The sequence below is a fragment of the Pelobates fuscus genome, chromosome 6 (assembly GCF_036172605.1).
Source record: "Pelobates fuscus isolate aPelFus1 chromosome 6, aPelFus1.pri, whole genome shotgun sequence".
Classification (NCBI taxonomy): Eukaryota; Metazoa; Chordata; class Amphibia; order Anura; family Pelobatidae; genus Pelobates; species Pelobates fuscus.
Genome location: NC_086322.1, coordinates 1,792,265 through 1,804,855, shown reverse-complemented (window position 1 = coordinate 1,804,855; position 12,591 = coordinate 1,792,265). Strand labels below are relative to the sequence as shown.

Below are 12,591 nucleotides of genomic sequence, written 5' to 3'. Positions count from 1 at the left end.
ATCATGCCAAACTAATCTTATTGATTTTTTTGATTGGGTAACTAAAATTATAGATCAGGGTGGTGCAGTAGACATTGCTTACCTAGATTTCAGTAAGGCTTTTGACACTGTTGCACATAGAAGGCTTATCAATAAACTACAATCTTTGAGTTTGGATTCCAATATTGTTGAATGGGTAAGGCAGTGGCTGAGTGACAGGCAACAGAGGGTTGTAGTCAATGGAGTATATTCGAAGCTTGGGCTTGTCACCAGTGGGGTACCTCAGGGATCTGAACTTGGACCCATTCTCTTTAATATTTTTATTAGTGATATTGCAGAAGGTCTTGATGGTAAGGTGTGTCTTTTTGCGGATGATACTAAGATATGTAACAGGGTTGATGTTCCAGGAGGGATAAGCCAAATGGCAAATGATTTAGGTAAACTAGAAAAATGGTCAGAGTTGTGGCAACTGACATTTAATGTGGATAAGTGCAAGATAATGCATCTTGGATGTAAACACCCAAGGGCAGAGTACAGAATATTTGATAGAGTCCTAACCTCAACATCTGAGGAAAGGGATTTAGGGGTGATTATTTCTGATGACTTAAAGGTAGGCAGACAATGTAATAGAGCAGCAGGAAATGCTAGCAGAATGATTGGTTGTATAGGGAGAGGTATTAGCAGTAGAAAGAGGGAAGTGCTCATGCCATTGTACAGAACACTGGTGAGACCTCACTTGGAGTACTGTACACAGTACTGGAGACCATATCTTCAGAAGGATATTGATACCTTAGAGAGAGTTCAAAGAAGGGCTACTAAACTGGTTCATGGATTGCAGGATAAAACTTACCAGGAAAGGTTAAAGGATCTGAACATGTATAGCTTGGAGGAAAGACGAGACAGGGGGGATATGATAGAAACATTTAAATACATAAAGGGAATCAACACAGTAAAGGAGGAGACTATATTTAAAAGAAGAAAAACTACCACAACAAGAGGACATAGTCTTAAATTAGAGGGACAAAGGTTTAAAAATAATATCAGGAAGTATTACTTTACTGAGAGGCAGGGGCGTATTTGCCGCGAGGCAAACAAGGCATTTGCCTTGGGCGCCATTTTCCAGGGGGCGGCAAAAAAAGCCGCCCCCAAACGCCCAGGGCAAATGCCTTGTTAGCCTTGCGGCTAACAGACATCCTGGGCTGGTGGCTGCTGGGCTGGTTGCTGGGCGGGCGGGCGGCTGGCGAGGGAGCTCTTCCCCTGAGCTGTCTGCTCAGCTCCCTCGCGCGCCGCAGAGTGAGGCTGGGAGCCGGAATATGACGTCATATTCCGACTCCGCCTCCCAGGCTCACTCTGCGGCGCGCGAGGGAGCTGAGCAGACAGCTCAGGGGAAGAGCTCCCTCGCCAGCCGCCCGCCCGCCCAGCAACCAGCCCAGCAGCCCGACCGGCAGCCCCACTAGACCCCAGGGAGAGGGAGAACCCCCCAGCATTCCCAAAGGTAAAGGGGGTAAATTAAAAAAAAAAATGAGTTAATGTGAGTGAGTGTGTCTGTTAGTGAGTGTGTCTGTTAGTGAGTGTGTCTGTTAGTGTGTGTGTCTGTTAGTGTGTGTGAGTGTGTCTGACTGTGTGTGTGAGTGTGTCTGTTAGTGTGTGTGTGTGTGTGTGTGTCTGTTAGTGAGTGTGAGAGTGTGTGTGAGTGTGTCTGACTGTGTGTGTGTGTGTGTGTCTGTTAGTGTGTGTGAGTGTGTCTGTTAGTGTGTGTGAGTGTGTCTGTTAGTGTGTGTCTGTTAGTGAGTGTGAGTGTGTCTGTTTGTCTGTTAGAGTGTGTGTGTGTGAGAGTGTGTCTGTTAGAGTGTGTGTGTGTGTGTGTGTCTGACTGTGTGTGTCTGTTAGTGTGTGTATGTCAGTGTGTGTGAGTGTGTCTGTTAGTGAGTGTGTGAGTGTGTCTGTTAGCAGCTAACAGACACACTCACACACTCACTAACAGACACTCACACACACTGACATACACACACTAACAGACACACACACTAACAGACACACACACTAACAGACACACACACTAACAGACACACTCACTAACAGACACACTCACTAACAGACACACTCACTAACAGACACACTCACACACAGACACACTCATACACTCACACACACACACACTGACAGATACGCATCCATTAGCTAACAGTTAGCTAATGGATGCGTATCTGTCAGTGTGTGTGTATTTAGAAGGCGGGGGAAGGGTTGGGTGGGGGTGGCGGGGGGGGGGGGGGTGGGGGTGAGGGGGGCGCCTGAGTTTTGTCCTGCCTAGGGCAGCACAAAACCAGGATACACCCCTGCTGAGAGGGTAGTGGATGCATGGAATAGCCTTCCAGCTGAAGTGGTAGAGGTTAACACAGTAAAGAAGTTTAAGCATGCGTGGGATAGGCATAAGGCTATCCTAACTATAAGATAAGGCCAGGGACTAATGAAAGTATTTAGAAAACTGGGCAGACTAGATGGGCCGAATGGTTCTTATCTGCCGTCACATTCTATGTTTCTATGTTTCTATGTCACAATGTCACATTGACGTAATTACACAGTCACAATATCACATTGACGTAATTACACACAGTCACAATGTCACACTGACGTAATTATACACACACAGTCACAATATAACATTGACATAGTTATACACACACACAGTCACAATGTCACATTGACATAGTTATACACACACAGAGTCACAATGTCACATTGACATAGTTATACACACACACACAGTCACAATGTCACATTGACGTAATTACACAGTCACGATATCACATTGACATAATTATACACACACAGTCACAATATAACATTGACGTAATTGCACACACAGTCACAATGTCACATTGACGTAATTACACAGTCACAATATCACATTGACAGTTATACACACACAGTCACAATATAACATTGACGTAATTGCACACACAGTCACAATGTCACATTGACGTAATTACACAGTCACAATATCACATTGACAGTTATACACACACAGTCACAATGTCACACTGACGTAATTATACACACGCAGCCACAATATAACACTGACATAATTATACACACAGAGTCACAATATAACATTGACATAATTACACACACACAGTCACAATGACGTAATTACACACACACAGTTCAGACTATTTAACGTCCGGTCTTTGCATACAAAGCTCTAAATGAACCTATACACCGCCAGACGGCTGAAGCCCGCCAGCCCCCTCCTCCCCCCAATAAAACATACGAACAATGTGGTAAATACGATCCCTATATTACTATAACCTGTCTTGAGGCAGGTAGGGGCATAGCTCCTAAACGAATAAACAGGGCTTAGAATGTGTAGTTCGATGCTACTAGTCGCTCACTACTGCAAAACCACTGGATATTATTATTGCAGAAAGCGAGTGCATAATCATTTGCAAACATGCATGCTGCCGATGCGTTACAATTTGGGTGTCTGTGGAACCGAATACTTTTGTATAGAGTTCGGATGCAAAAGCCCTGAATTTAATGTGGAATCCAGGCGAATTCTGCAGACATGCTCTGGTTGGCAGAATTCGGACCAAAATAATAAATATGAGAATTGCCATTTTGGCAATTATGGCAAACTATGGCAAACTATGGATTTTGTTTAGAGAATAAACCTGACTGCCAGAATTCTACACACACTATAACAAAGCTGCGGGCAATGTATTGAGAATCACATGGTATCTGCAGCCACGCACACGGTCACACGCCATCAAACACTGTCACACACCGTCACTCGTCTACACGCTCCATCTCATATTACATGTCACACTTCAAAAACTTTCTATAAATAAATTTAACAGGTGCATCGCTCCCTGTGCTATTAACTCTTTCCTGAAAACGTTGCTGTTTCTATAAAAGAGGGCTTCATTAGGCGGAGTCCATAATTATTTGCTGTGTAATATCCGGGTTCCTTCTTCATTGTGCCTACTGTATCCAATGTAAAGGTTCCCCATTCAATGGGTCCCCTGTCTCTGTGTAATACAGGGTTTATCATTCAGCGGGGCCCCTGTCTCTGTGTAATATAGGGTCTCTCATTCAGCGGGGCCCCTGTCTCTGTGTAATACAGGGTTTATCATTCAGTGGGGCCCCTGTCTCTGTGTAATACAGGGTTTATCATTCAGCGGGGGCCCTGTCTCTGTGTAATACAGGGTTTATCATTCAGCGGGGCCCTGTCTCTGTGTAATACAGGGTTTATCATTCAGAAGGGCCCCTGTCTCTGTGTAATACAGGGTTTATCATTCAGCGGGGGCCCTGTCTCTGTGTAATACAGGGTTTATCATTCAGAAGGGCCCCTGTCTCTGTGTAATACAGGGTTTATCATTCAGCGGGGCCCTGTCTCTGTGTAATACAGGGTTTATCATTCAGAGGGGCCCCTGTCTCTGTGTAATACAGGGTTTATCATTCTGCGGGGCCCCTTTCTCTGTGTAATACAGGGTTTATCATTCAGCGGGGCCCCTGTCTCTGTGTAATATAGGGTCTCTCATTCAGCGTGGCCCCCATCTCACTGTCTTACTGGGTTTCTCAATTACTCACCAGAGGGGTTGTCCTGGGGGCAGCTCCACAGAAGGGGCACATGTAGGAGGATCAGGATGATATGCATGATTCTGTAACAGAGAGCATTAACAATCGATGTATGTCTCGTTATTAAATGATCGTTTTATAGCATAAATAAGACAGGGATACATGGGTAATCCAAAGGTCTACTCCCTAATGCCAGGCTTTGTCTGGTCTATGCGTGTGTTTCCCCTTGTTTTCCATTTCTCGTCTCCCAAACAGGGACCCCCTGGCTCCCCTGGGTGGTCACCATTTCGTATAGATGAACGTCAACCGGGGGGCATTCGTATCCCGAAAGGAGATGCTTCCCTTGTGGAGTCTTCACACCATAACTCCACAAACGGGTTCCTGAGGTTGGTGGGGACACTTTTTGGGGTACTGGTTGTTCGGGCGGTGGATTGCCCTACCTACTCCTAAAGGAGCATAATTACTATTCGGGCTGGTGGCTGCCCAAAGAGCGCTCTCTCCGGTACTACCTGCGTGGAGATGTCCACCAGAGAGAGAGAGACGAGAGCCAGCAGAGAATCCCTGGAACTGTGAGTCGGCCTCGCAGCCGCAGAGTCCTGCTGGCCGCCTGGAAGTCCGTGCCGGCCAATAGGAGAAGGGTTACCATTCAAATTGGTTCACGCCCTTTCTCCTGATTGCCCAGCAAAACACCTCCCCTACCTGAGCACCAATTGGTGCAATTTGGTTTGTGCCCTTTCTCCGGATTGGCTCTTGCTTGGTTTAGGCGTGAAGTTTGAGTTCGCCGGACTAAACCAAGCAACTCTGTGGAACTAATTGCGGGGATGTACAGAGCCTCGAGCCCCGACTTTATACAATGATTTCTCGGGCTCTGTATATCCGATAGCCCCCGCTATCTGCAGAGATCCTCTTTGGGTACCATTTATATGTGTACCCCTTTTCCTTTCCGGGGCACCAAGCCCCCTGAGTTTCCCCCATGTATGTAATGTGTCCTATTGTCTGTATATGTTGTGCTGTTGGTATCTCCTAGAGCGGGAGATGGTCATTTGTAAACCATCCCCCTCCAGCCTGGGATGTAGGAATTTGTACTGAATAGTATGGAGACCCTCTACGGGGGTCTGTGTATAAATTAAGCCTGTACCAATAAAGCACTGTCAGGGTTGTACTCCCAGAGCTGGGTCTCGTCCAGTTACTGGAGGGAAATGGGTCTCTTGATGTTCTAAGGGGTTCTTAACCGGTCAGGTGACCCAGGGTCCGCTACAGTTACTTTACCCATTTATCTACCCGTTTCCCTCTCACGGTTCCAGCCAGCCGGATCACAAAGAATGGATCCAGGACAAACAGAATAGACTTGTGATTGTTCATGGTGAATTCAGTTTCATTTCACGGATGTGGATCATATAATGTCTATTCCAGCTGCTGAAACCTCAATCCACTCTCCAAAACCAAGACTGGTCCCAGCAGCAGAAATGAGAAAATCCTCCGACTAAAACAAGGTTCCAACCTTCCCCAGAGCGAGAGAATTCACCGACTAACAAACAGGTGTTGGGTATTTGATTTTTTTAATTTTATTTTTTGGCCTAAAATGTTTAATTTTCCAGTAAATCCCTGGCTTAGTGAATAACTAGATTATGACAGACAGAAAGATGCAATGAAAGGCAATGGGAAGATAGCGCGACCAGCAACGTCATGTTATACAGAATTAGACCAAATTATTACCTGGGACCGTGGACTTTCAAACAGGAGCACAAACCGGAATTACTGAGGGAAAACAAAGTCATTTCGTTAAACTAATTGGGAGATCAGTGGACGGCACAATACAATAGGCTGTTTGATAAAGTTAGTCCTGCCCAGCGCTGTCTGAGCCTGTCCTGATAACGTGCGATCATTGCATTAGATATAAACCCAGCGCTGTCTGAGCCTGTCCTGATAACGTGCGGTCATTACATTAGATATAAACCCAGCGCTGCCTGAGCCTGTCCTGATAACGTGCAGTCATTACATTAGATATAAACCCAGCGCTGTCTGAGCCTGTCCTGATAACGTGCGGTCATTACATTAGATATAAACCCAGCGCTGTCTGAGCCTGTCCTGATAACGTGCAGTCATTACATTAGATATAAATCCAGCACTGTCTGAGTCTGTCCTGATAACGTGCTGTCACATTAGATATAAACCCAGCGCTGTCTGAGCCTGTCCTGATAACGTGCAGTCATTACATTAGATATAAATCCAGCACTGTCTGAGCCTGTCCTGATAACGTGCAGTCATTACATTAGATATAAACCCAGCACTGTCTGAGCCTGTCCTGATAACGTGCAGTCATTACATTAGATATAAACCCAGCACTGTCTGAGCCTGTCCTGATAACGTGCAGTCATTACATTAGATATAAACCCAGCGCTGTCTGAGCCTGTCCTGATAACGTGCAGTCATTACATTAGATATAAACCCAGCGCTGTCTGAGCCTGTCCTGATAACGTACAGTCATTACATTAGATATAAACCCAGTGCTGTCTGAGCCTGTCCTGATAACGTGCAGTCATTACATCAGATATAAACCCAGTGCTGTCTGAGCCTGTCCTGATAACGTGCAGTCATTACATTAGATATAAACCCAGGGCAGTCTGAGCCTGTCCTGATAACGTGCCGTCATTACATTAGATATAAACCCAGCGCTGTCTGAGCCTGTCCTGATAATGTGCACTCATTACATTAGATATAAACCCAGCGCTGTCTGAGCCTGTCCTGACAACGTGCAGTCATTACATTAGATATAATCCCAGCGCTGTCTGAGCCTGTCCTGATAACGTGCAGTCATTACATTAGGTACAAACCCAGCGCTGTCTGAGCCTGTCCTGGTAACGTGCAGTCATTACATTAGATATAAACCCAGCGCTGTCTGAGCCTGTCCTGACAACGTGCAGTCATTACATTAGATATAAACCCAGCGCTGTCTGAGCCTGTCCTGATAACGTGCAGTCATTACATTAGATATAAACCCAGTGCTGTCTGAGGCTGTCCTGATAACATACAGTCATTACATTAGATATAAACCCAGCGCTGTCTGAGCCTGTCCTGATAACGTGCAGTCATTACATCAGATATAAACCCAGTGCTGTCTGAGCCTGTCCTGATAACGTGCAGTCATTACATTAGATATAAACCCAGGGCAGTCTGAGCCTGTCCTGGTAACGTGCAGTCATTACATTAGATATAAACCCAGCGCTGTCTGAGCCTGTCCTGATAACGTGCTGTCATTACATTAGATATAAACCCAGCGCTGTCTGGGCCTGTCCTCATAACGTGCAGTCATTACATTAGATATAAACCCAGCGCTGTCTGAGCCTGTCCTGATAACGTGCGGTCATTACATTAGATATAAACCCAGCACTGTCTGAGCCTGTCCTGATAACGTACAGTCATTACATTAGATATAAACCCAGCACTGTCTGAGCCTGTCCTGATAACGTGCGGTCATTACATTAGATATAAACCCAGCACTGTCTGAGCCTGTCCTGATAACGTGCGGTCATTACATTAGATATAAACCCAATGCTGTCTGAGCCTGTCCTGATAACATACAGTCATTACATTAGATATAATCCCAGCGCTGTCTGAGCCTGTCCTGATAACATACAGTCATTACATTAGATATAAACCCAGCACTGTCTGAGCCTGTCCTGATAACGTACAGTCATTACATTAGATATAAACCCAGCACTGTCTGAGCCTGTCCTGATAACGTGCGGTCATTACATTAGATATAAACCCAGCACTGTCTGAGCCTGTCCTGATAACGTGCTGTCATTACATTAGATATAAACCCAGCGCTGTCTGAGCCTGTCCTGATAACGTACAGTCATTACATTGGATATAAACCCAGCGCTGTCTGAGCCTGTCCTGATAACGTGCTGTCACATTAGATATAAACCCAGCGCTGTCTGAGCCTGTCCTGATAACGTGCGGTCATTACATTAGATATAAACCCAGCACTGTCTGAGCCTGTCCTGATAACGTGCTGTCATTACATTAGATATAAACCCAGCGCTGTCTGAGCCTGTCCTGATAACGTACAGTCATTACATTAGATATAAACCCAGCGCTGTCTGAGCCTGTCCTGATAACGTGCTGTCACATTAGATATAAACCCAGCGCTGTCTGAGCCTGTCCTGATAACATGCAGTCATTACATTAGATATAAACCCAGCGATGTCTGAGCCTGTCCTGATAGCGTGCAGTCATTACATTAGATATAATCCCAGCGCTGTCTGAGCCTGTCCTGATAACGTGCGGTCATTACATTAGATATAAACCCAGTGCTGTCTGAGCCTGTCCTGATAGCGTGCAGTCATTACATTAGATATAAACCCAGCGCTGTCTGAGCCTGTCCTGATAACGTGCGGTCATTACATTAGATATAAACCCAGTGCTGTCTGAGCCTGTCCTGATAACGTGCGGTCATTACATTAGATATAAACCCAGCGCTCTCTGAGCCTGTCCTGATAACGTGCTGTCATTACATTAGATATAAACCCAGCACTGTCTGAGCCTGTCCTGATAACGTGCAGTCATTACATTAGATATAATCCCAGCGCTGTCTGAGCCTGTCCTGATAACGTGCAGTCATTACATTAGATATAAACCCAGCGCTGTCTGAGCCTGTCCTGATAACGTGCGGTCATTACATTAGATATAAACCCAGCGCTGTCTGAGCCTGTCCTGATAACGTGCTGTCACATTAGATATAAACCCAGCGCTGTCTGAGCCTGTCCTGATAACATGCAGTCATTACATTAGATATAAACCCAGCGATGTCTGAGCCTGTCCTGATAGCGTGCAGTCATTACATTAGATATAATCCCAGCGCTGTCTGAGCCTGTCCTGATAACGTGCGGTCATTACATTAGATATAAACCCAGTGCTGTCTGAGCCTGTCCTGATAACGTGCAGTCATTACATTAGATATAATCCCAGCGCTGTCTGAGCCTGTCCTGATAACGTGCGTTCATTACATTAGATATAAACCCAGCGCTGTCTGAGCCTGTCCTGATAGCGTGCTGTCATTACATTCGATTTAAACCCAGCGCTGTCTGAGCCTGTCCTGATAACGTGCAGTCATTACATTAGATATAATCCCAGCGCTGTCTGAGCCTGTCCTGATAACGTGCGGTCATTACATTAGATATAAACCCAGCGCTGTCTGAGCCTGTCCTGATAACATACAGTCATTACATTAGATATAAACCCAGCGCTGTCTGAGCCTGTCCTGATAACGTGCGGTCATTACATTAGATATAAACTCAGCGCAGTCTGAGCCTGTCCTGATAACGTGCAGTCATTACATTAGATATAAACCCAGCGCTGTCTGAGCCTGTCCTGATAACGTGCTGTCATTACATTAGATATAAACCCAGCACTGTCTGAGCCTGTCCTGATAACGTGCGGTCATTACATTAGATATAAACCCAGCGCTGTCTGAGCCTGTCCTGATAACGTGCAGTCATTACATTAGATATAAACCCAGCACTGTCTGAGCCTGTCCTGATAACGTGCAGTCATTACATTAGATATAAACCCAGTGCTGTCTGAGCCTGTCCTGATAACATGCAGTTATTACATTAGATATAAACCCAGTGCTGTCTGAGCCTGTCCTGATAACATGCAGTTATTACATTAGATATAAACCCAGCACTGTCTGAGCCTGTCCTGATAGCGTGCAGTCATTACATTAGATATAAACCCAGTGCTGTCTGAGCCTGTCCTGATAACGTGCGATCATTGCATTAGATATAAACCCAGCGCTGTCTGAGCCTGTCCTGATAACGTGCAGTCATTACATTAGATATAAACCCAGCGCTGTCTGAGCCTGTTCTGATAACGTGCGGTCATTACATTAGATATAAACCCAGTGCTGTCTGAGCCTGTCCTGATAGCGTGCAGTCATTACATTAGATATAAACCCAGCGCCGTCTGAGCCTGTCCTGATAACGTGCTGTCATTACATTAGATATAAACCCAGCGCCGTCTGAGCCTGTCCTGATAACGTGCAGTTATTACATTAGATATAAACCCAGCGCTGTCTGAGCCTGTCCTGATAACGTGCAGTCATTACATTAGATATAAACCCAGCGCCGTCTGAGCCTGTCCTGATAACGTGCAGTTATTACATTAGATATAAACCCAGCGCCGTCTGAGCCTGTCCTGATAATGTGCAGTTATTACATTAGATATAAACCCAGCGCTGTCTGAGCCTGTCCTGATAACGTGCAGTCATTACATTAGATATAAACCCAGCGCTGTCTGAGCCTGTCCTGATAATGTGCAGTCATTACATTAGATATAAACCCAGCGCCGTCTGAGCCTGTCCTGATAACGTGCAGTTATTACATTAGATATAAACCCAGGGCTGTCTGAGCCTGTCCTGATAACGTGCAGTTTTTACATTAGATATAAACCCAGTCCCCGCTAGTCCCTTGCAGAGAGTATACCTAGATACTTACCATCTGTTTGTCTCTCCTGTGTGAAGGTGAAGTGACTGTGTCTGTAGTGACAGGTTGATATAAAATAAGTGAGTGCCTATGACTCCACCCCAACTCACACACCTGCTCTCTGTCTGGATGTTGGACACAGTCCGCAGACACTGAATTAGGTCAGATTTAACCCTTACCTGTCCGAGCTTGGCATTACCTACTCTGTGACACTGCATTGGGAGAGAGAGAGCCATGCCTTCCCCCAGCTAGGAATTCTTCTCAAGGTTTCACGAAACACAGGATTTTTTGTGTGGATGGTATAAATTTGGTGAAAATGAACTGGTCTGCAATGGTAACTCTCATATTCAGTGCATTGCGTCAGTGCGTGTGAATGGAGAGTGTGTATGTACAGTGTGAGTGTGTGTGAATGGAGAGTGTGTATGTACAGTGTGAGTGCGTGTGAATGGAGAGTGTGTATGTACAGTGTGAGTGTGTGTGAATGGAGAGTGTGTATGTGCAGTGTGAGTGCGTGTGAATCGAGAGTGTGTATGTACAGTGTGAGAGTGTGTGAATGGAGAGTGTGTATGTACAGTGTGAGTGTGTGTGTGAATGGAGAGTGTGTATGTACAGTGTGAGTGTGTGTGAATGGAGAGTGTGTATGTACAGTGTGAGTGTGTGTGAATAGAGAGCGTGTATGTGCAGTGTGAGTGTGTGTGAATGGAGTGTGTATGTGCAGTGTGAGTGTGTGTGAATGGAGAGTGTGTATGTGCAGTGTGAGTGTGTGTGAATGGAGAGTGTGTATGTACAGTGTGAGTGTGTGTGAATGGAGAGTGTGTATGTGCAGTGTGAGTGTGTGTGTGTGAATTGAGAGTGTGTATGTGCAGTGTGAGTGTGTGTGAATTGAGAGTGTGTATGTGCAGTGTGAGTGTGTGTGAATGGAGAGTGTGTATGTACAGTGTGAGTGTGTGTGAATGGAGAGTGTGTATGTACAGTGTGAGTGTGTGTGAATGGAGAGTGTGTATGTGCAGTGTGAGTGTGTGTGAATGGAGAGTGTGTATGTACAGTGTGAGTGTGTGTGAATGGAGAGTTTGTATGTACAGTGTGAGTGTGTGTGAATGGAGAGTGTGTATGTGCAGTGTGAGTGTGTGTGAATGGAGAGTGTGTATGTAGAGTGTGAGTGTGTGTGAATGGAGAGTGTGTATTGTTAAGACACCTTTTGTGTCTATAAGTTTAGTTCACCTTCCCCTCTCAGTGTGAGTGTGTGTGTGTGAATTGAGAGTGTGTATGTGCAGTGTGAGTGTGTGTGAATTGAGAGTGTGTATGTGCAGTGTGAGTGTGTGTGAATGGAGAGTTTGTATGTACAGTGTGAGTGTGTGTGAATGGAGAGTGTGTATGTGCAGTGTGAGTGTGTGTGAATGGAGAGTGTGTATGTAGAGTGTGAGTGTGTGTGAATGGAGAGTGTGTATTGTTAAGACACCTTTTGTGTCTATAAGTTTAGTTCACCTTCCCCTCTCACCGTATCAAGTCTCTGTTCGTATAATTGTAATCCACGAACCATAACCAG

At 45.4% G+C, this 12,591-nt stretch overlaps 1 protein-coding gene across 1 annotated transcript in view; it reads right to left on the bottom strand.

Moving 5' to 3' along the window:
- LOC134614083 (coagulation factor XI-like) overlaps positions 1–11,129 on the bottom strand; it is a 111,267-nt gene extending 100,138 nt beyond the window's left edge. Inside the window, exons 1-2 of the mRNA XM_063457503.1 lie at positions 11,058–11,129; positions 4,570–4,640 (exon numbers count right to left, since the gene is read on the bottom strand). Of these exons, the coding sequence (XP_063313573.1) occupies positions 4,570–4,636 (67 nt within the window). The 5' untranslated portion in view covers positions 4,637–4,640; positions 11,058–11,129. The remainder of the gene's footprint in view (positions 1–4,569; positions 4,641–11,057) is intronic.
- Between the last annotated feature and the right edge of the window lie 1,462 nt (positions 11,130–12,591).